The sequence below is a fragment of the Petaurus breviceps genome, unplaced genomic scaffold, assembly GCF_028583685.1.
Source record: "Petaurus breviceps papuanus isolate PSGF00001 unplaced genomic scaffold, PetGlider_PUasm1.0 220, whole genome shotgun sequence".
Lineage (NCBI taxonomy): Eukaryota > Metazoa > Chordata > Mammalia > Diprotodontia > Petauridae > Petaurus > Petaurus breviceps.
Genome location: NW_027185876.1, coordinates 14,423,822 through 14,449,137, shown reverse-complemented (window position 1 = coordinate 14,449,137; position 25,316 = coordinate 14,423,822). Strand labels below are relative to the sequence as shown.

At 41.0% G+C, this 25,316-nt stretch overlaps 1 protein-coding gene across 4 annotated transcripts in view; it reads right to left on the bottom strand.

Annotated features, from left to right (window-relative positions):
- NOS1AP (nitric oxide synthase 1 adaptor protein) overlaps positions 1 to 25,316 on the bottom strand; it is a 401,227-nt gene that overhangs the window by 293,787 nt on the left and 82,124 nt on the right. For all 4 annotated transcript variants that reach the window (XM_069094646.1, XM_069094650.1, XM_069094647.1 and 1 more), the window contains exon 2: positions 6,574 to 6,645. In XM_069094646.1, coding sequence (XP_068950747.1) covers positions 6,574 to 6,645 — 72 coding nt within the window. The remainder of the gene's footprint in view (positions 1 to 6,573; positions 6,646 to 25,316) is intronic.

The following is a 25,316-nucleotide window of genomic DNA, read 5'->3' as shown; positions in this document are numbered from 1 at the left end:
TTCTGCCATGAAGAACCCTATTATTCACAGATGTCCCTCTCAGCAGTATAACCCCTCCTGAACCCAAACCAAGTCTCATCACCAGAGTCCTGAAATGGGACACCATTGAGGGCTTAGCACAGAGACAGGAATCCCCTCAACTTCCCTGGCAGGGTAGGTCACAGGAGGGTAACATGCTGCTTTATCCTACAAATGGGAAAGAAGAAGATAGTGAAGGAATTTGACCATGAAGGAGAAAATCAACAAACACAGATATAATTCACCGCTGAATGAACTGAGACTCTCTCTAGCAGAGCCTGCACATGGACAAAAAAATGAACCCCAGCCAGAAGCGTGGTCTGGTCTGCCAATGCGGGTGACATCTACCACCGAATCAGGCCAAGAACCACCTGTGTTGAGAGGGGGCTGGGAAGCCTATTGGATTCCTCTTCCAATCTCCTGAGACATGGCCTAAAACATGTATTTCACTTAATCATTCTGATTCAAAGATTCTTTACTTGAGAAAGAAATCCTTTCTATTTAAAGGACTTGCACTTGAGGCAGTAAATGTCACAGGGAGAAAAATCTTTAAGAGTGCAAAGGAGAAAAGTCAACAATCGGAAATTCCAAGGGAAAGATTACATCTAAGGGATAAAGGTGGGAGGAGAGGAATAGGAAAGCAGAAGATTTGCCATAGATGCCTCATGGGAGGCAAAGTAGCATAAAGGGAAAAGCCCTAGATTTTGAGCAAAAATTCTTAAATAGTTTTGTATCCTGGATCCCTCTGGCCGTCTGATAAAGCCTATGGACCCCATCTCAGAACGATATTGTAAATTCATAAAATAAAAGGCATCACAAAGGAAGTGAATTATAGTGAAATATAATTATTAAAAATGTTTTTAAAAATTCACAGTCCCCAGGTAAAGAATCCCTGAATTTGAGTCAGGAAACATGAGTACAAACCATAGTTCAACTTACTTCTACCTGTATGATCTTGAGCAAGACATTTATCTTCCGTGTCTCATTTTTCTCATACATAAAAAGGTCTAAGGTTGTCCAATTTCATCCAAAGTCCCCCTCCAGCTCTGAACCCCAGGATCCTATGGGTCTCATCTGGTGAGTCATAGAGATGGAAAGCTCCCAGTTGAGGTAGCCTCCAACAACATCCTAGATAACTAGTGTCAATAAACAATGAGCATTTATTAATCACTTGCTATGTGCCAGACACTGTTATGAGTGCTGGGAATACAAAGAAAGGCAAAGGGAGGATTTACCTTGGAAAGGAAAAGGGGCCACATCTTCATCCAAGACTGGAGTGAAAGAAGAGATAGTCAGGGAAGATGACTGACAGATGCAAGAGGACGATGAGAGGGGGGTCTCTTCCAATGATCTCAACCATTCACAAAATGCTTATTCAGTACCTATTACATATATGCATTGTGCTGAGGGGGGCAGCTAGAGGGGTGGCTCAGTGGACAGAGCACCAAGCCTGGACTCAAGAAGACCTGAGTTCAAATCCAGCCTCAGACATTCACTAGCTGTGTGACCCTAGGCAAGTCTCTTAACCCTGTTTGCCTCAGTTTCTTCACCTATAAAATGAGCTGCAGAAAGAAATGGTAAACCACTTCAGTATCTTTGCCAAGGAAATCCCAAATGGAGTCGCCAACAGTCAGACACAAAGGAAAAAATGACAAAATAAGTTGTGCTGAGGGAATAGAGGCACATTCTCTTCAATAAACTTACAGTCTTGCTCTAAAGACACAGATGAAAGTGTGTGTGTGTGTGTGTATTTCTACCTGGTATTAATGTTAAATACAAAAGAAATGATAGAGTTTTTTTTTCAAACAATAGAGGAAGGAAAGATTGCTGTGGGTTCGGAAGGTAAAGAAAAGCTTCACAGAAGTTTAATCTGAACTCACCTTTGAAAAATGAGTAGCACTTAAAGAAATGAAAAAAAAAATAGAAGAGGCATATTCCAAGTAGGGGGAACGGCATGAGCAAAGGTGCAGAGGTTAGAGAAGCAGAAAAGGTGTGTCCTGTGGATGGTTAAGCAGAAAAGTTTTGGCTGGGGCTAGCATGGAAGATTTGTAGAAGATGGCACTGGAAAGGTAGATTCATGCAGGGCCTTGAACACCTGGCTAAAGATTTTGGACTTCATTCTGCAGGCCATATGGAACCATTTAAAGTTTGGGTTTAGGAGGGTTTTTTTTTTAGTACAATCTACGTAAAAGATAACGATAGAAAAGAAAGTGAGAAGATGAGATAATAGTGAAATGGGAGAAAAGGGTAAAAACACCAGGTATATAACAACTAAGAACAGTTAAGTCAAAGGAGCAAAAAGCAGAGTACAATGTTATAAGTAATAACAGCAACTAACCCGTTTCGACTCTTCCACTGACTGCTTAGGTGACCTCTGGCAAACCTCTAAAGCTCTCCAAAACTCAGTTCCCCTAGCTCTAAAATGGGGATAATTATACCTGCCTATCCTCTCTCCCAGGGCTGCAGAGGATAAATTTAGCTAAGGACATATGAAAGTGCTTTGAAGAGTACATAAATCATTATACAAATGCCAGGCAGGGTGATTGTTATCACAAACATATCTCCTGAGACTCAACTCCTCTGGCTAAGCTTATCTGACTTCACAGGGTATCCAGTAACCTTGGGACTGCAGTCACTGAAAATAATCCACTTAGCCCCAGTATCCAGAGCCAAACTGATGCTATTGGGTCAGTTTCCAAGTTCTTAGCAACCCTAATTTTAGCTGACTCAGTCTCTGAAAGCTTCGGTATGAAAAAAGAGATGGAGATAAGGATAGAGTTGTCACCTGGACCTATTAGTGAGTGAGTGATGTTGCTCAGGGCATCAACAAAAAAAAAGTCCCAATTTGGGGCCCTTGCCATCAATGGTGGCAGCCAAACCAAACAGCATTTTAGCCAATTCGTTTCTTTCTGATTTCATAAGCTACTCATTAAGAACTGGGAGTGGATCACAAAAGGAAAGGAGCAGCTGGAGACAGGGCACAGGAGTGATTTCAGAATGGAAAGCCAGCATTCCAAAGCTAATCCACATTCCCAAGGCCAGCAGAGGACAGCTCAAGCTGCCTACCCTAATGTGCCCACTGGCACGTCTTTGGACCTCCCTCATAATCCTACAGGATCATATCAGCCTTGGTACTCACACTCATTGGGCCCCTCTATCCCTGGGACCTCTCCATAAGGGAGGTAGAAAGCAGAGAGCTCCTCCCAAAACATCCACTTAAGGAGGGTACTCAGGTCAACCACCTCTTTATTCCCCACCCATCTGACTGCATTCCTTTAGATTTCTCTGACTGCTATACCAGATACCTGCCTTCTCTCCCTCCCCTGGAAAAAGTCTTTTCAGCTTCCTTTTTTATGTTGTCTTCCTCCAGTAGACTGCAAGCTCCTTGAGGACAGGGATTGCCTTTCTTTTTCACTTTATATCCTCAGCACTTAGCACCTTAGTGGGCACAGAGCAGTATTTAATAACTGTTTATTGACAGACAACATAGCTGGCCTGGATGTGGGAAGATGGGGCCACTTAGCCCCACATTTCTCCATCTTATCCCTAAAGATAGCATGGGAAAGTTAATCAAATGCTTTGCTAAAATCAAAGTATGCTATATATACTTTGCATGTATACTTTGTGCATACTATTATACTGTACATGACCTATGAAAAAATGGGTTCATTTGGCATGACATTCTCAGATGATCACTGCTTCACTTTCTAAGTGCTCACAAACTCTACCTTTTAATAATAATTTTTCCAGGAATAGAATTTCAGTTCACTCTCAATCATTAAGCATTTATTAAGTGCTTATTATTTGACAGGCACTCTGCTACTGTCCTCATACTGAGGATACAAATGCCATCATCCATAGTTTGCAGAATCCGTCTTTTTCTAGACTTTTCAGAAAATGAGGACATTTGTGCTATTCTAGTCCATCGGCATCGCTCTTATTCTCTGGTATCTTTCAAAGAAAACCGGTCATGGTTCAGTCATATCTGCCAATTCCCTAAGCACACGAAGAGGGAATTCATGTGGGTTTGGCAATGTAATGCACTGGTGACATCTTACCAATATAAGGCACCAATATAAGGTGGTAGATAGAGGTATCTAGATGTCATAGTAGATAGAGTTCTAGGTCTGGAGTCAGGAAGAACTGAATTCAAATCTAGCCTCAAACACTATCTATGTGACCCTGGTCAAATCACTTTACCTCTGTCTGCTTTGGGTTCCTCAACTGTAAAATGGGGATAATAACAGCACCTACCTCACAGGGCTATTGGGAGATTCAAATGAGATAACATTTGTAGAAATGTTTAGCACTTATCTTGGCACACAGTAAGTCCTTAATAAATGTCTATTTGCTTCCCTTCCCCACCTTACCATCTATTTTCCTTATCTTCTAGGTTCTGTCTGGGCTTCCAGGAAGGCCAGGGAAAAGGAACAATGACTAAAGTGCATGGCCTGATCAGAGTGAAAATTCCGTGAGAATGATCATTACACATAAATTTTATAATTATTTTTTAAAACTAATGTTACCTATTTCCATTCTCTTTCAGGTGTCGGGGTGACAAAACTTCACTAGGGTCTGAAGCAAGGCCAGCATGAGTTAAAGAACTACTTCCCAGATCCCCCTGGCCATACTCTCCTGTATAACAAACCCTGGAATACTTTCCACCTTGCTGACACCATTAAAAATGCAGTCAACAATAAATTGTGGCTTGTTCGAGGACTCCCAAGTGTCTAGGTTTTCAACTGAAAGGAGCTCCACATTCTCGCTAGAAGGAGAGGGTTGGTTAGCTGTTGTCCTTCATTCTTGAAGAGGACCAAAAACATCATCACTCTCTTGGGGTCAAGGAATCATGTGTCCAACTGTGGCTGAGCAGACCATTCTGAGCTCAGAAGGCTCTACCACAGGTCAAGTACAAATGGCCCATGTGGAAACTTGGAGTGAAGATGCCTCGAAATTGATGCACCCCGTGTTTCCTTTGAGCTACTGCAATTCTGCTTTACTCAAGAACACAGCACTTTCTTTGATGCAGGCATGCCAAGCTGGGCAATCCTCTGCCAATATCTCCCATGTCTCCCAAGTGATTCCAAAATTCTGCAGAAAGACCTTGACAATGTCTTTGTATCATCTCTTCTGACCTCAATGTGACCTTCATGATCTCCATGAGAAGGAAAGAGTGGGAGGTAGTAAAAATGGCAATCATTCAGTTTTCACAGAACAGTTCGCTGACATCTGATAAACAATGAACGGCAGGAAGGAAGAATAGTGTCATGTCAAAAGTGAGGATCAGGAAATAGCACCATAGGCTATTAGGAATTGCGAAAGACCTTCTAACATTGTGGCAACTAAAAGTATTGATTCTTTGAATAAGCTGAAAGGAATAGCAATTTCACTGAGTCTGCTCTTTGTGGAACCCTGAACACATCCCTCCAAGTTCCCTGGAACTTTAAAAAAAACCAAGTCCAGGGGGAAAAAAGACCTCAGACTCCCAAGAAAATGGTGGAGAGCCTGCGCCTTCAACATTCCCCTCAAAAACAGCAATAGAAACATCTCCAAAGATACAAAACTGTCAGAAAGTCCTGAAAGAAAATTAGGAAAAACTCAAAAGAATGAAGGGGGAGAAAGAGCTCCAATGAAAAGAGGACAGAACATTTTTCACTGGGGATTTTCTGGTGTACAGTCATGCCCTTCTGCGTGCACGCACGCACACACACACATACACACACACACACTGTTTAGATACAACCCATGGGGGCGGGGCAAAAAAAATGAATCCTCGGCAAGACAAAATCCTGAGTGACTTGTGGTATAGACATTCTTCTGCTCCAGACATGGAAGGCCGTGGCAGTGGCAGAGGTGGAATATTGGTTGACAAAAAACAACTGGAAATGGAGGGAGGAGGGGAGAATGTGTGAAATTAGGGACTTTTATCAGGCAGCATGAAATAAGTGGATTGAAAATGAAGAATTATGTCTCCTTATTCTCCTGTTTCACACTCAATTAAATATCTGTCCATAAGTTAAATTCCTATCAATAGGATGGCTTAAAGGTAGGTCTACAAAAATGAAAAACATCTTTTGTCACATGTGTTTTCCATTTAAGTTACAAAACGTTCTGCAAGATTAAGTATAAACCTGCCTTGATCCCATGATCAGTCTTGGTCCCTAAGAAGGCTTTTCCTTTTAGAAAAGGGGCTATTTGAATGAACCCATCTCTTGAAACAAAACAAATCTAGTATGAATTCTTCTACTACTACAAAGGACATATGAAGAATTTCTTAACTATAGTGACAAATTGTAACCCAACCTTTATGGAATATTTCTTTTTCTTGGGGCCATTGAATCAAAAATTGATCAAGAGAATGTGAATGATACAAAGTAAACTTCTATTTTAACCAAGTCCAAATATCTAACAGAGACAGTGATTTCATTTGTCACTGAGGCTATCTTCCCTGGAATGTAATAATGACATCTGAAATGCGCAAGTAAGAAGCCAAGAGTGGTGAACCTCCCATCCTAGCAGGTCTCCAACATGACCCCTGATCCCCACAGTACTTACCCGTATCCTTCGCATGGCAGCCACAATCTCCACCCTGCTGTTGGGTCTTGGCACATCCAGGCTTCCAATGTACTGCAAAGAAGAACATACATGTTAAGAGAAAGTTTTGGCAATTACTACAGAAACCTAGAAGGAATCATATATTCAGAGCTGGAAGAAATCGTAGATTGAAAGAGAGGCTTGGCCCAAGAGGGCAGAATTAAGAATAATAGATGGAAGAATTGAAGAGATATTCGTGTAAGGAAGAACTTTCTAATAATTTTAGAGCTTCTCCAAAGAAGAATGGGCTCTTTAATGATGTTCCCTCTTATTAAAAGCCCCCAAGCAAAGGCTACATGGCTACTAGTCAAGAATATCATAAAAAGGATTCTCAGACAGGTAGAGTTTGGATTATATGGCCTGGTTTTTGTTACAGTAGAAAGACAGCTCTGGAGTCCAAGGGCCTGGGTTCAAAATCCCATCCCTGATATTGACAATCTATGTAACCTTGAGAAAGTAAGTTTCCTAATGCTTTGGGGCCTCGGTTTTCTCATTTGTAAAATGGGGAGGGGAAGATTGAGTTGGGGTCATTTAGTCATTTCTGACTCTTTGTGACCAGGATTCTTGGCAAAGATACTAGAGTGGTCTGCCATTTCCTTCTCCGGTTCATTTTACAGATGAGGAAACTGAGGCAAACTGGGTTAAGTGATCTGCCCAGAGTCACATTGCTGGTAAAGACTGGATTTGAACTCAGGTCTTCCTGACTCCAGGTCAGGTACTCTACTGTGCTACCTAGCAGCCCTTGAGTAGATGGTCTTGCTGCTCAAAATCTTTGACCCCATGATGTAATTCAAACCTGTAGCTCATAAATGAAGTCGACATACTAATTCAAGATCTGCAGGATTCATATTTAGGATTCCAACCCTTAATTCACAACTCTTTTTGCATTTTAGGGATGATCTATGCCAACTAATTCATTTTACAGATTAGGAAATAGAGGTCGGGAATTGTTTAAAGATAGCAATTTATCAAAGTATAATCAAAGCCTGTCCTATATTCTTTATTGCACACTGCAGATGTTATGTTTATGTGGTTGTTAAAATGAATGGGGCTTCGCCTTCCCTAGGGCTTCACCTCATAGTCAGCAAATTGGCTAAATTGACAGAAGGACAGGACTAGTCAATGTTGGAAGGGTTGTAGAAAGATAGGTTCAGTAGGTGGAAATGTGAATATCTTGTTAAACAATTTGGAATTATGCAAATAAAGTGCCTAAAATGTCCATACCCTTTGACCCAGAGATCCAGCTGCTAGGAGTATATACTAAGGAGGTCATTGATAAAAAGAAAGTCCCACATACACCAAAATACTTATAGAACACTTTTTTGTGATAGCAAAGAACTGAAAAAAATGTGCATTGATGAGGGAAAGGCTACTGGGGGTGGGGAGCCTGTGGTCTTGAAGCCACATGTAACCCTCTAGGTCCTCAAGTGTGGCCCTTTGACTGAATCTCGGATTCCACACTTAAGGACCTAGAGGACTACATGTGACCTCGAGGCCATAGGTTCCCCACCCCTGGAAACAAATTATGGCACATGAATAGAACAAACATGATGAATAGAGGCAGGGAAAATTTATATGAACTAATAATACAAAATGAGACAAGCAGAGTCAAGAAAAAATAACCACAATGACTCCAACAATGTAAATGGAAAGAATTACCACAAAACAATCAAAAATTAATGTTGCAAAATCATAAAAGCACAAACTTGGCCCCAAAAGAAGAGATAAAGAAGACACCTTCCTTGTTGTAAGTACCCAAGTAGTCTCTCTATCCCAATAAACCTGTCCCCCCCCCCGCCAGTCACTCTGTCAGAGGATGACCAGAAAGAACAACAGCCAAAAGTAGGGAGTCTATCAACTAGCCTCCATTTCACTGGAGTCTTCCTCTGCCCTTCCCCCACCACTAGCATGAATCAACACCAGTCCCTAGATCCTGCCTCAATTAGGATTGATACAGCCTAGGAAGGCGTGATAGCTAGGTGGAACAGTGGATAGAGCAACTCCAGGCTTGCTCATCTTCCAGAGGAGTCTGGCCCCAGACACTCACTATCTGTGTGACCCTGGACAACTCACTTCACCTCATTTACATCAGTTTTCTCATCTGTAAAATGATCTGGAGAAGGAAATGGCAAACCATTCTAGTATCTCTGCCAAGAAAACCCAAGTCATGTAAAGTCAAACACGACTGAAAAATGACTGAACAACAAAAAAATGAAGAAGATGAAGGTCCAGGCTCCTCACTCCTTTCCCCCAATTCCTGTACAACCTAGATAAGAATTCTTTTAAAAAAAAAAACACTGAAATTTCCTGGGTGACGATGCCCCAAATTCCACCTGGGACCCCAATAGTATTCCAAATTCCACCTGGATCCCAGAAGACTTGATCTATTTCTACCATTCTCTATGATTGCCTTTCAAAATGTAAGTATATCCCCTTGATAAGACTGATTTGGTTATTGTCTTGTGTGCAGCATGTTTCCTTTACTAGACTATTAGTGTGGGGGAAGGGGAAGGTCAGCAGGCATGGGGGAGGGAGGGATTCTTTTTTTTTCTCTTAAAAACTATTTATTGTGTGGAATGACTCTCTGGAAGAGGAGAGGAAAAGAGGGAAAATTTTAGGTGATAGAAAAACAAAATATGTCAATATAAATTTATTTTTAAAAATAAAATTAATAAAACTATTTGGAATTGTATCTAGATTCTTAGGCATCAGGAAATTTGAACATTATGCTGCCTATGGGTAGGGGAAATAGACTAGAAGACTTCTTAAGAATCAGGATGGATGCAGCCTCTGAAGAAGAAGTGCAGCTTGAGGGGACTGTCTTTTATTTTGAGAGACATAGTTTATGTTAAACAACCTGGGGAAGTGGCCCAGATATAGCAAGCCCCCAAGATAAACACAAGCACTTCCAAACAACCCTTTATACCACAAAAGGAGGAAGCCACATCTCAGTGAAGGATGATTTTATAGTTGCCCCAATATCCTTTCTAATATCGTAACTTGGGGCTGGCCCATAGCCAGACAGAAAAGATCCCACAGTATAAACACAATATAAGAAAGTGTAGTGTCCTGACAAGAACTGGACTTGGAATAAAAACACCACCTGGTTTTAAAGCTATTAACTGTATGACCTCAGACAAGTCTAGGTTCCAGTTTGCCCATTTGTAAAATGAAGGGATGGACTGGAACCAATTATATTAAAATGCAGTTATCAACATATTAAAACACACACACATACAAGTTCTCAAGACCCCCAATTAAGAACCCTAGGGCTTGAGGAGAACTTTCAGCTCTTACAATCTGTCATTCTCTGAATATTGATCAGTTATTTGGACTAGAGCACTAATTCTGCTCAATTCAACAAGGATATATTAAGCAACCAATGGGCAGAGTACTATATTAGGTACTGGGAATAAAAAAACAAAAGAAAGACATATCAACTATATAAGTATCTACCTTTTTTTAACTTTCTAACTCAGATTAGGAGAGTATACTGTGCAATCTCTGATACAGCAGTCTAGGATACTAAGCACATTGTGGTCATTACCAAGTCTTCTAGAAATAAATAATTTTGTCTAAAATCAAATCAATATGAAGCATGTGTTAATTTCTCAGCTGACAGAGTATTCCAGATTCACAGAATCAGAAGGCAGCTTAGAAGTCATCTGGTCCAACTCATACCAAAACAAGAATTCCCTCGACAAATATTGGTAATGGTCGTCTAGTCTTTCATTGACAACCTCCAGAAACAGGGAACTCTCTAACTCAGGAGGCATGTCTGTATACTTTTTGGACAACTCTGTTAGGAAATTCTCTCTTATCTGGAGTAAAAATATGCCTTCCTGTAAATAATTACTGCTACTTCTATTCTCTGGGGCCTAGGAAACAAGACAACAATTCAATTATTTAAAGCCAACTATCAGATCTTTTTTTTAATACAAATTAATTTACTTTTAGTTTACAACATTCAGTTCCACAAGCTTTTGAGTTCCAAATTTTCTCCCTATCCCTCTCTTTCCCCCTCTCCACCAAGATGACATGCAATCCAATATAGGTTCTACATATACCTTCACATTAAATATATTTTCACCTTACTCATGTTGTAAAGAATTATAATCAATGGAATGAACCACTAGAAAGAAGAAACAAAAGAAAAAATAAGAGAGAGCAAATAGTTTGTTTCGATCTGTATTCAGGCTCTGTAATTCTTTCTCTGGATGTGGATAGCTTTTTCCAACATGAGTCTTTTGGAGTTGTCTTGGAACCTTGTTTGGTGAGAGGAGCCAAGTCTATCAAAGTTAGTCATCACAGATACAATGTGTCTGTAATTGTGTACAATGATCTCCTGGTTCTGCTTCCCTCACTCAGCACAACTACCAGATCTTGTCTTCTCCAGGCTTAAACATTCCCAGTACCTTCAACCACTTATTATGGAAAATAGCTTGGTGTCCCCTCGCACCCCGATTACCCTCCTGAGTAAAAAAAAATGGGATATAATGCAATGGGAAGTACTGAATCTTATGAGCCCTCTCTCCCGACGGTCTTTCTCCTTTCTGAATACCAATGGGGGTTATAAAGTCTGTCAATATTCCAATGACCCATAACACAGTTGACCTGATTCCAGGAAGGAAGCAAGGCCCTTGCCCATGTTTCATCAGATTTCTGGTGGTTGAGCTATAGCTAGATAGATCCCTCTAGCCCTGGGGCAATTTCTCCCACTCCTTCCCTTGGACAGCTATATGCCTAGTAGCCATTTTCCATGGCCACCTGATCATTAGGAATTCATGTTTCCTCAACAGTGGCATCATGTTTCCAAAAAGCAATACCATGAATAAACACTCCCAAGCAGCAGGTAGAAGGCCTGAGGGGGGTGTGGGGGGTGAGACTCTGGAAGAGTGAGTGGGAGATTCCAGTTAGTCTGTGAGAAGTGAAGTATGTTTCTGAACACATCAGAGAGGAATGCTCCATAAACTGGGAATTTCACTTAATTTCCTCCACCAAAACCCACATCTCCCTCCCCATAAAGGGCTACTACTGCTTTATATAGAATACTCTCTAAGGGATGTATATGGAGCAAACCAAAAAGCAAATAGAAAAACCTTTTCAGCACTGGTCAGGTCTATCGCAATGAAGAGACACATATAGGAATTTAGGTGCTAAAGAGAAGATAGAAGACACACATATAAAATCTTAGCAGCCTATGAGACCAACTGGCCTTTTCCCCATGTCACTTGAACACACACAAACACACCCATACCCACACAGACACACCACTACCACCACCAACAGCAATCACTGTTCTCAGAATCATCTATGTTCTTTTCCAAAGGATAATTCTGCCAGCCACTGTAGAAGAGAATGGAGCCACTACTAAGAAATGCAAGAGAAGGGGGACACTACTTGTTATAGGGAAAGAAAGTAGATACCCAGAACGCCACGAGGTTTCTATACTACTAAGGATCCTCTACACACCAAAGAGAAGTCCTGATCATCTGGCCCTACTCACATTTGTGAAGGAAAGTACTCATTTGGTACTTCAAGAAAACCTGAAACCATCTGATCAGCTTGAGATATTCATTACCATTACTATGCATTAGAAGACAATCTTTTCATCTCCAGAATTCCTACACTGAGACCTTGCTGTCTCAAAGACAGCTCCATCATGTTTCACTTTCCCGGCAAAAGTGCCCATACCCTCCCCCTCCAAGCTTCTACCGTCTCCATCCTCCCTTCTTAGTTCTAGAACCATGTTCAAGTCATTACAACTACTGCTGCTTGAAAGAACATGTCAATTCATTTACCACCTTGTAAGTTCCAAACCTAAATACCCTTCTGGAGCTCCAGTTCCTTCTTATGTGTAGTCTCTCCCCAGGAGAATGTCAGCTCCTTGAAGTCGGGGATGGTCTTCACCTTTGTAATATCAGGGCTTCTTTTTTCATTCATTTATTACAGCCTTCTCAAGCATGTATTCACTCATTTATTCGTGGATATTACTAGCATACAAATTCAGGGTACTAATGGCTATCATTCTTGGCACATCATCACATCAGGGCTAGCAAACACAACTGATTCCAAAAGCAAAAGCACAAAGTTGGAAATGCAAAGGGAGGGCTTTGATTGAGGGATCAACCCTCTGGGGCACAGCTGTCTGATGAGGTAGCTAGAGTTCTTGGATATCCTGTCTAGCAAAGAGTCACATATTCTGCAGGGGACCACTAAATACTGAAGGATACACAATTAAGACTACCATTATCCTTATTTTTGTGGACAGTGTATCAAAACTGGGTATCCAAGTAAATTAAAACCCCATTGCTACATAAAAAGTTACCAAAAAAAAGCAAGATTATTTGTGTTACTATACAAATGGATTGAAATATACAGCATCATTCTCCCACCATTAATCAATCAAACAAGCAATATTCATTAAGTGCCTACCTACTATGTGCTGGTCACATACTAAGTGCTGGAAATACAAAAAAATTCACAAAAAAAAGTCCCTGTCCTTAAGGAGCTCACAATCTAATGAAAGAATCATAGCCTCTTACAATATAAATCTGAAAGAGATCTTAGAAATACATCCTTAGAAATGAGGAAACAAGCCCAGAAAAATCAAATAACTTGTCCATGGTCACCCAAGTAGTAAGTAACAAAGCTGCAATTTCAGGTATAATTTTATTCTGTTCTATGTACTTGGAAATGCCTATTTTATAAGTTGATTGTTAAGCTCAGAATAAAAAAAATTAAAAACCTGTCAATTCCTTTACTGTTTCTAAGGTAAACAAAACTTGAATATGTTCCTCTTCCAAAGAACATATTTGGTCCCTTGCATCCATCCTTTCTTGTGGAATGACATTATAGGCTGACTCACTGACACATCTTCACAGAGAAGGACCCACCCCATCATGTCTGAGACATGGTATGTCGGTATGTCCCATAATGATGGTGAGAATCCATCAGCAGCTTTGCTTGACTTTAGCTCCAAGGAGCACCTTCCCCCAAGATAAACCGATCACCTGAAACCTAACTGCTAAACAGACAGACTCAGCTTTTGATACTGTACACCCTTGTTAACTCCCATAGCCACTTCTCCCCTCTAATTGGAAGGCCTGAGGGTGGAGAGTAAACACCTCCCAAAGCCTTCCTTTATAAAGGACTTGGACCATTCAGAGCTCTCCAGATAACTTTCAATTCTCCACCAGCAACTCTGCTGGGTTCTGACTCCACAGGCCATCATATTGCAGTGCCAGGTGCCTCTTGGTGGCCTTCCCCCTCCTTTTCAGCCTCCTTTTGCATATCATCTTCCCTCGTTAGAGTAGAAGTTCCTTGAAGGCAGGGAATTTATTGTTGCTATTTGTATTCCCACTGCTTAGCACAATGCCTTGCACGTAGGTACTTTATATATTTATTTATTTATTTATTCATTCATTCATTCATTCATTCATTCATTCATTCATTCATTTATTTATTTATTTAATTGAATAAAAATAATCCCTTCTAGAGTGTACCTAAGAAGTAGTCAACCAGGTTCTTCAGGAAGGCCTCCAATGAGGGAAGTCTGCTCCACTCTGGTACCATTCTATTTGTTAGGAAATGTTTCCTAGCATCCAGCCCATGTTTGTTTCTTGGCAGTTTCTACCCACTGCTCCTAGCTATGCCTCTAGAACCAAACAAAACAAATCTAATCTCTTTTCTACAGGACAGATTTTGAAATACCAGAGGACAGATACCATGTCTTCCCTAAGACTTCTCTTTGGGTTAAATATCCTTACTTTCTTCAGCTGATCTTCATATAGGCTCCCTCCCTGATCACCGTAGTGAAAAAGGGTCAGACATGCACTTAAAAATGCCTGAGTATGCCAGTTGACCTCTGGGATGAGGTCATTAGGCTGCAGGGAGCCACAATTATTCAGGAATTAGCATCCTTACAACCCACGTGGTTTATGGATTACTCAGTCAGGTATTGGGGAGGATTTACACAGCCCCTATCTTTAAGGAGCTTATTAACATACACAAAATAATTAGAGGATAACACAGGCCCTCAACCTGCATTCGGAAGAGCAACACAGGGGGTCTGACTGTCCCACAGGGGGTCTAACAGCCCTCAAGGTCTGTTCTTTGTTTTTCTTTTTGTCCCAATGCTTAGTGCAGAGCCTGGCACATAGGAAGAACTTAATTAATGCTGTGGACTTGACAAGTTGGTCAAGGAACTGGCACAGGCAGATTTAAGGAGGTCCTGTCAGCTGGGGCATTTCCTCTTGAGTTTTTTTTTTCTTAAGCAATCGGGGTTAAGTAACTTGCTCGAGGTTACACGGCCAGTTATTTTTGTGTGGGTGTGGAGTATCTGAGACCAGAACCGATCCCAGGTCTCCCGACGCTGGGGCTGGCACTCTTACTCACTGCACCACCTGACCGCCCCTTCCTCTTGAGTTTCAAGTATCTAACCTGACTTTGGGGATATTACTTTAATTGGGCCTGACTCAGTGGCTCCCAAGTGTGGCCCCTTCCTTCCTATTAACTGATCAAGGGTGCCTGCATATTATATCATTCTATACATTGGCATAGTAGTCAGTAACAGTTTAGGAACTAACACTAGCCCTGCCCCTCTCTCTCCTGCCTTCTTGCAAAGGTAAATTGGTGTCATTACTTGGGAACAGCTGTAGCAAACAGTCGGGGAAAAAAAGGAGAAAGGGAACGAAACAGACTTTTAAATCTACTTTTCGGTATCACTGGCATCCAAAAAGTAATGGCTATTAGGATGGTACCGTTTGTGGCTCATGATCAGGGTTGGAGAAGATCTCCCTGTGACAGACTCATATGTTTAAACCTGGAAGGGGCCTTGAGAGTCATCTAAGGCAATTCTTTCATTTTAAGGAGGAGTAAAATGAGGCCCATTGAGGCTAATAGCTCACTCAATGTTGGGATCATGAGATTTAAAACTGAAGGAAACCCTGGAGATCATCTGGTCCACTGGTGTCAAACTCAAAATAGAAACGCATCCCTGCAATCAGAATACTGACTTAGAAACCACAAACTAACATTAACTATGTTGTCATATATTTTTATTTATTCCATTAATCATTCCCCAATTACATTTTAGGAGCAACTAGGTGGCACAGAGGTTAAGTGATTTGCCCAGGGTTACATAGCAAGTAAGTGTTTGAAACTGGATTTGAACTCAGGTCTTCCAAACTCCAAACTTCATACCCTATCCTCTGTGCCCCTAGCTGCCTAATTGTACATATAACATATTAGGGTTTATATAAATTAATAGATCTCACAGTGAGTCTCTAAATGGTAAGGGATTATAGTCAAGTTATAAAGCTACAACTAGAAAGGCTGAGAGCAAATTTAACACATTAGGAACCTGTGGAGAAAGTGCTGGATTTTAGAGTTAAAGGACATGGATCCCAATCCTGCCTTGTCCATTTACTACTTAAGTGACCTTGACCAAGACAGCAAACCCCTATGGGTCTCAGTTTCTTCATCTGTAAAATGAGAAGATTAAGCTTGATGGCTATAGGGTCCTTTCAAATTCTAAATCCATAATCTTCTGAGGGAAAGGGCAACACTTCTGGGTTCTGGCTTTCTGGTGGCTCATTGGCAGCCCTGAACAGAGTCCAGTGATCATGCATTCACTTTCCTTCAACACCACCCCCAACAAAACAGAGTCTCTGCTCTGGGAGGTGTCTGGGTTCCAATCAGGAGTGGGTATCTCTCTGGGGACTAGAAAGGGTGGGGAATGGCCAGGGTCTCTCATTTCTGGACTTTTGGATCTTGAGGAGATAAGTGGGTGGGAGGCCACAGAGAGCCAGAAATTCAGCTCAATTCAAATATCCTCAATTCTCTTTCCAGAAAACTGAGGGTTTTCCAATTCATTAGGGTGGTGCAGTGCATAGAGTGCCAGGGCCTGAAGTCAGTAAGACCTGAGTTCAAAACAGGCTTCAGACATTTATAATCGGTGTGACCCTAGATAAGTCACTTAATGCCCATCTGCCTCAGTTTCCTCATCTGTAAAAGAGGGATAATAATAGAACCTATCTCCCAAGTTTGTTTTGGGTATCAAATGAGATAATATTTATAAAGCACTTAGCACAGTGCCTCATACCTAGTAAGTGCTATATAAATGTTAGCTATTATTATTAGCTATATAATGCAGCTGACTAAAGGGTATGCATTTGTAAGTTAGATTCTTGACAATGTCAGCCTCTAGCCTCTGTTCCAGATAAAGACCCTTTAAAGAGCTTTAATTTTCTTACCACCACCTTCTTTTCTAGAGATTAACTTCTGGAAGCAAAAATAAACCAGATTATAAGGGTTTTTTCTAGTACATGAATCATAATATTAAAAAGGAAGAGGAAGATTTAACAAAGCATGAAATATCCAATGCTATAATTTCTACCCATAGGCTTGTTAAACTTAGTACCATCTCCATCCTCATCAAATGGCATTTATTTACTCTATTGTTGCCAGGACACTAACCAGCAAGCTCTGACTACAGTGAAGAAAGTTAGCTATTAATCATTCGGTACTTACTAAGCATCTACTGGCCAGCACTAAATCAGGCCTTATGGAAGTTTTAGATTAAATATAAAATGCAGTCTCTGTCCTAAAGAAATCAAGTCTCTAGCAAGGGAGATAAGCCCAACATACATAAAACAACTACAGGACAACAAGCAATAATACATAAATTTTAAACTCATGGAGTATATGTTTCAAGCATATGTATAAGAGGAACTTGAAGTTGGTTATTTGGGAAAACCCAGAGAAGGCTTTGTGGATCATATGGTCATAGCTTTAAAGGTGGGAGAGAACTTAAGAGTTCAGTCTCCTAATTTTACAGATGAGGAAACTGAGGCTGGGAGGGGTTAATTGATTTACCCAGGTTCACTTAACCAATTAAGAGTTGGAGGAAGGATTTGAACTTGGACCTCCCTGACTTCTAGCCCAGAGTTCTACCCACTGTATCATCTGAGACTCTTCCCCTCCCAAATTGATTTATTTGTGAAGGCAAATTAAAACATCTTTTGCTTCAACCTAGCCTTTAATCATTGAATGGGTGTTGCCTCAGATAAACCAAGACCTGGGAAAGACCTTAGCTTTAAAAAGGTCATGGTCTCCCACTGTGTCCGGGCCACTGCCAGTTGTCTTGACCTCTGTTCTTGACACTGGACTCTTATGAATCTGGAGGAGAGAGTGAAGTTGACAGTTTGCACAGCTCTGCCTCACAAATTCAATTCACTTGCAAGTTAAGAAATCATTCTGCTTATGTCAGGGGTGGTCCTCTTTGATAGCAAAGGACAAATAATATCTAGAGGGATGGGACTTCAACAAGATTTTAAAGGTCAAGTAAAATTTGGATCATAAATATGGAGATGAATTTAGATAAGAATGAATGAAAGGAATCCAGTCATCTCCCAGGGAAACCACACTGACTGGAGGGAGTGGGGGGAAAATTGGAGGGGCTATGCATCTTGTCATCTACATTACCATTAACTTTGCTTCCCGCTCCCATCAGTCTTTGCTCTGGTCATAGTAATCCAACCAATAATACCACTGCTGCTGTGTCTCCCCAAACCAAAATCCCACTCTTGGCCACTACTCTCTTATATTTGTTGTCTTCTCTTATTTGAATGAATGCTCCTTGAGGACAAGGACAACCTCATTCTTGTATTTGCACCCCCAATATCTAGCACAGTGCATGACACATAATTGTTGATTTGTTTTTCATTCATGTCTGATTCTTTGTGACCCTCTTTGGGGTTTTCTTGGCAAAGATACTGAAGTTATATGCCATTTCTTTCTCCAGCTCATTTTGCAGATTAGGAAAATGAGGCAAACAGGGTTAAGTGGCTTGCCCAGGGTTACATACCTAGTAAGTATCTGAAACTGGATTTGAACTCATGGAAGATGAATCTTCACTCTATCCTCTGTCACCTAGCTGCCCCACACCGTAGGCGCTTAATAAATTATTTTTCAATTTTTCATTAGTAGACAACTCCACAATCACACTTCTAAAGAGGCACATACATACCACAAAGAGGTAACAGACATAGGGAAAGGACCCACACAAACAAAATTATATATTGTAGCACTTTCCATTGTAGCAAAGAACTGGAAACAAAGAAAGTTCCCCTCAGTAGGGGCATGGCTAGACGAATTTTGGTACATGAAAATAATGTAATGTTACGCTGTAAAACAGGATGAAAGGGGTGGATTCAGATAAATGAAGGAAGACTTGTACAAACTAAGGCAGCACTACCTGAGCAGCAGCAAGAGAAAAATGTATACAGTGACTATAGGAATATCAAGGCAAACAACTTTGAAAAATGTAAGGATTCTGATCAGTGGCCAGTGATGCACCAGCTTCCCACCTCTTGGCAGAGAACTAATGAAGGAGCATAGCAGAATGAGACCCTCATTTTCAGGCAGGGCCAAAGTGAGAATTTGTCTCAACTATACTTATTTGTTACACAGAAAGAGGAGCCCTAGACACAGAGTAACTCACAGAAAACAGACATATTAATGGGGGGGGGGGGGCACTCTCATACTAGAGGAAGAGGGAGGAAGTTAACAACCAGTGACAGAGATACAAAAAGGACAAAAAGCCACAAAGAAACACTTAAAAAATACTCCGAGAGTAGAGGGGAGTTTTGAATGGGCCAGAGACAGGCAGAGGAGCTGTGTTACTACTATCAAGTTAAATTTAACACATATTTTATAAGACAACTACATAATAGAAGTCCATAGCTTCATCATTTCTTTTTTGGTTTTTTGTTTTGTTTTGTTTTGCTTTTTGGAGGGTAACTGGGGTTGTGATTTGCCCAAAGTCACACGGCTAATAAGTGTGTCAAGTGTCTGAGGCCAGATTTGAACTCAGGTCCTCCTGACTCCAGGGCCGGTGCTCTATTCACTGCATATTTCTTTATTTTTAACTTCATAATAAAAAAGATTTTTAAAAATTAGAGGTGCTTGCCTTCTGAGAAGCAAGGGGGGGGAAATGGGAGGAAAGGAGAGAATTTGGAACTCAAATGTTAAAAACAAAAGAATGTTTAAAATAAACAAATAAGAAGAAACAATTCTTTTAAAAAAAAATAAAGAGACAATGAGACGACATTCCAGAGCAGGAGAACAGCTTAAGCAAAGGTAGAGAAGTGGGAAGGAATGGGTATTTGGAGGAAGGGGGGCAGTATGGAAAGAAAAAGATGAAACTGGCCAGATTGCACAGCAGAAACTGGGGGCCAGTAAGAAGTGAGATTGAAAGTCTCCTACCCTTTCCCACTCTTTCCGCAGGAGACACCACTAATTCTACCTCTACTCCCACTTTGTCTAGCTTGGGCTCCTCTTTTCTTTGATCTCAAAATGTCACCACCTTGACCCCAGCAAAGGAGAGGTGCTATTTAATATACAAATGTGTACCCATGCAGAGGTTTGAAACTGGGGCAAGGCAATATGGGGTAGGAGAAAGAAAAATGACTCTTGAATTAACAGTAGCAGATTCACAGCCCATGCCCTCTGCTATTTGCTTACTACCAGTGACACCTTAACTTATCCCCTTAAACTTTTTTGTCATCAGTTTCCTCACTGGTAAAACAAGGAGGCTGGACTAGCCGCCAAGGTCTCTTCTTGTTAAATCTCTGATTCTCAGAACTTGCTACAACTAAGAGAGGATTAGTCCAACTCTTCCCCTTCGGTCTGTTGAAATTTCAGGGTCAATTCTCTGTCCAAGGGGAGTAGCACAGTTATTCTGGATTCTAGACTAGAATGTAAAAAAGTCAATTTGGGCACTAATTCTGGGCATTTATCTATCTATTTATTTATTTATTTTTGGAGGGGGGAGGGCAAGGCAGTTAGGGTTAAGTGACTTGCCCAAGGTCACATGACTAGTAAGGGTTAAGTGTCTGATGCCAGATTTGAACTCAGGTCCTCCTGACTCCAGGGCTGGTGCTCTATTCACTGTGCCAATTAGCCACCCCCCACAAGCATTTATTAAGTGGGCACTAGGGCTCTGTGCTAAATACTGGAGGTAAGCAAGATCTGTATTCCTTCGCTCTTATCTCCAGTCACCTAACTCTATATTGCTGGTCCTTGCTCCAGAAATGCCTAATTTACATCAGGATACTCAAGTATCCTTGACTTTGACCTTCAAAATCTTTCAGAAGTCCCATCCCTCTGGGGAAAGTAAAAGAATGTAAAAGGGCAGACATGGCACATCTAGGGGAGAAAGCTCTCTGGGAGAGGTACAAATAAGGAGGAAAGTGAAAAAGAGGAGCTCCCACACTTGAGACTTAGCCAAGAAACAGTTAAAGAGCCAGCTGCTGGGCTGATGGAAACTGGACCACTGGCACAATTCCCATGCCACATTCTTCTGGGGTGAAAGGTCAGCTTCATCATAAATGAGCATCATTTAAAGGATATTGGCTAGATCCCCCTGGATGCCAGAACCCAAGTCCCTTTCCTTCCCTCTCTGAAAACATTTTAACATCACATGAAGAACCAGAGCCTTTGATAGCTTCAGGGTAGCCTCAGAGATCAGCTGGATGAATCTCTTCATTTTACAGATGAAGAAACAGAAGGCCAGGAGAGAGACTGAAAGGCTTGTAATATGATCATACAGCTGGCCGGCAACAGAGCCAGGACTAGAATCCAGGTCTCATGACTCCCAGGCCAGATGTCTTTCCCCCATATTCCCCTCCTAACATTCTCATTTCCATGCCCCAATCCTAGCAGCTTTCCATTCCTACCACCATCACTTCTACATGTGCCCTCAGGCCTTGATCCCCTACTCATGATCCTCTTATCCAGACTTTCTAATACGCGCAGAGTGAAATCTCTAATGCCTCATTAGTCTTTTAAAACCCCTACTATAATCTGTCTAGTCGAAATGAGACACAGTCTCCCCCACCAATCTCTCTGCTCCCACTCTTTCTAGCAATGGAAAGCTCAGAAAAATCAACTTCCCTTTCTCCCCAGAAGCAGGACTTCTCATAGACCAGCCTGGTGTTGAACTCAGTGGGATTATGAGTGTGACCCAAGGGAACATTTCTGCCTCATTAAGCCTAGAACAAAGCAGGGGCATTTGCATCCCCAGATTCTGGGTCACATATTTGGCTTGTGACCCACTACTGAATGATGTTCTGTGGGGGTGGGAGAGGAGACAGAAAGAAAATTTCAGGCTCTGTGTTTCATATAAGCCAGGTCCCAGCTCCATTTTCTCTAGAAGCAGTTCATGCCCCTACCTGCCTAGGCAGTCTAAAGAGGAAAATGGGAATTTTCTAAGGTCCTTAGAGCCTAGGATGGAATGGAGGACAAAGGACACAATGCCCGGCTGTTCTGCATTACTTACACACACACACACACACACACACACAACAACAACAACAACAACAACAACCTTCTAAGCTACTTAAAGAGCATCAATGTCTCTATTTATTTACCATGTCTTTACTTATTTGCAATCAAAAAAGAATGAGACACCTACATTTCCCCTAGCTCATCTAAAATAAGGACTATCTGTAAACTGTCTGAAAGAATTTTTAGTGCTATTGTTTAGGAACCTGCTGAATATGCCAGAGACCTCAGCAGGACCCTGCCTCCTCTTCTTAATTGAACTAGATGCAGAATAGCTCTGTTGACTCTGTCTTTGTGTTAATACCATATAATTCTCTAAATGGAGAGAAGATTGTACCATCAAACATGCCATATTGGAAGTTGGTTTTATTTTTCTTTTAAAAAAAAGTATTAGCCAGCCCAGATTGGTGCTTCTTGTTTAGTTAATTTTCTATATTATTAATGGCCAAGAAAAGAGGAGGTCAGGGCAGAACAAAAACAAAGCCTTGAAAGTCCACCCCCCCCCCCACATCCCCGCTTCAGCTGGGAATTTCTGAATCCAAGAATCCAGTAACTGATCAGTATCACCCTTGCTAACACTATAGTTGAGTATGGCAGAAGATGGCGTGCATGGGCAATATCATTCAAAAGGAAGCCCAGATAAGATTTCATGTGTCAAAGTACTCTGATGCCCCTCTTGATGACATTCTCTGGGTGTCTGCTTGCCACCTTGCTATGGCTTCTTTGAAAAAGTTTTTAAAGAAGGGAACAGGATGCAACATGAGTTATAGAAAGGAAGAGGAGATAGCAGCAGTGTTAGCAATGACCATATGGTAATCAGGTTCAGTCTACTGAAAAACAACCAAGTAAATAGAAAAGGAACTGACTTCAAAAGTCCCTCAAAGCTGATCACAGAAAGGCGAACGGTAAGTAGCATGATATTGGGAGGAAAGGATTTTTGCCAGAATGACATGCTTTTATCAGTGTATATAATTACAAGATTAGTAAGCACAGTCTACCTAAAAGCTAAGCTTCTGGCATGACAGAGCACCCCATTAGGAATTCCTCACTAAATTAAACTCCAATTGGGCTGAGTATGGGCACTGGTGCAGAAACACTCCAAGGGTCAAGAGGCTAGGAGCAAACTAATGATGAGCAGCAGAATGCTGAAATCTGGGGCAAAGAAAGGAAGCCAGGATGTGATTCTGAATTCCTGAATCTTGGTGTTGCAGGTAACCTTCAATCACCAATCAATTCATCATTCAAGTATTTGTAGTATGCACAAAGCATTTTTTTCTGGACTCTGGGGATTCAAGTACATAGAATGAAATAATTCCTTCTTGCAGTGAGCTTATATTCTAGTGGTAGAGACACAAATATGTGCCTGTGTATTATATACATATGAATAATACACATACATATGTGCATACATAATTGATATAAAGTTAATACATACAAAAACATATAAAGTATGTGTAGGAGACCAAGAAAGGCTTCATCTATTCCTTCTCCAGCACATTTAACCTAAACAGGTCAGTGGTAGGGCTGGAGAAGCCATGAATGAAAATGAATCCAAGACCAAACTAAGAAGATAGAATTAGAGACTTTTAGAATTAGAAAAAAAATGCCAAAGTTTCCTAAATCCAGTGAGTTAGATTTTTAGGAATCACACTGAAATGACTGAGGAACCTTCAGGAAAATTCTAAACAATTAGAAAAATTCTAAACAGAAGAGTCCCATCTTTCTGCCAAAAGAATCACAGATCCTCATAGAAAAGTCTTCAATTCCTGACATACCAACCCCCTCATTTCCTTACTGTATGGACCATTAGCTTAAAAAATACATAGCAGGGGCAGCATGGTGGTGAAGTGAATAGAACACCAGCCCTGGAGTCAGGAGGACCTGAGTTCAAATCTGGCCTCAGACACTTAACACAAAACTAGCCATGTGACCTTGGGCAAGTCACTTAACCCCAATTACCTTACCTTCCCCCTCCAAAAAAAAAAGCAAAATAAATTAATTAAACAACCTGGCCAAAAAAAATAGCTTTCTCTATGATATAACAGCAGCATAATGTAGCAGAAAGTGGATGGAAAAAATGTGGAGTCAAAGGAACAGGGTTTCTGTCTCAACTTGGAGGCTATCTGTAAGATCTTAGGTAAGTCATTTACCTCCTCTGCCTCAGGGCTTCAGTTTCCTCATCTGTGAAATGAGAATTCACTAACTCAATCTCTCAAAGTTCCTTCTATTCTTCAATCCTGTGATCCTATCATCGTCACGGATTATAACACCCCCAACATAAACTACAAAGACAAAACCCCAGCTCCTAAAATGCCAATTATAGTACCAAAAGGGAAACAATCCAAAGTTCCAAAGGCAGTCAGTGGAATGGAAAAATATGAAAATCAGTCCCTTTACAAATAAGAGCTAGTGACAAAGGGAAGCCTGCAAGACAGTCTTACAGTCTGATAGCTGGGCACAGTCAAATAATCAAATGGTGGGATACTAGCCCCTTTTCTTCCCCATCCTCATCCTGATGTCACTAACCATTCAGCAGGAAATGATCACAGACTGAGGCAAACTCCTGTACCTTCTTCCCTCTAAACAACACTGTTAGCTAAAATCACAAATCAATAGCTGCCCAAATAGGCATGGGAAGAAAAGCTGTCCCACAGAATTGCATGTCATAGATAATTGATGCTTCATTTTCTCAAGATCAAAATTTTTCAATTAAATTTTAGCCATTTTCTATGGAAAACTTTCTAAAATATATTTATAGATTGAAGCATATTGGATTATTTTTTTAACTTTCCTTTTTTTTTGTAACATGGGTAATATAGAAATAGATCTTGCATGACTTCCCATGTGTAATGGGCATTATATTGCTTGGCTTCTCAATAGATAGGGGAGGGGCTGGAGGGAGAGTCACTGGATTGTAGGGGACATAGAAGGGATTAAGGGGTAAGAAGACTAGAGAGGTGGGAGGGAGGCAGGTTATGGAGGGTTTTTAAAGTCAAACAGAAGACTTTATATTTGATCCTAGGTCCAGTGGGCCAGGATTCAAATCTTGGCTCAGACCTATGTCACCTGTATGTGACTTTAGGTAAATCACTTCATCTCTTTAGGCCTGTTTCCCCATCTGTAAAATGGAAGGACTGGACTAAATATCCCATGTGGGCTAAAACTGTGATCTAATGAGTAAAGGAACACTGCTTTATTGAGCCAGCATTCTCACTCAGTAAAGTGAAGGGGGGAAAGGAAAAAAACAACACCAAACTGAGAATCAGGGGATTTGGTTCTAGAATTCTTACCACTCCACATCATGCCATTTCTCTCTTGGCTTTAGTTTCCTCATCTGTAAAAATGGGGGGTAGGGA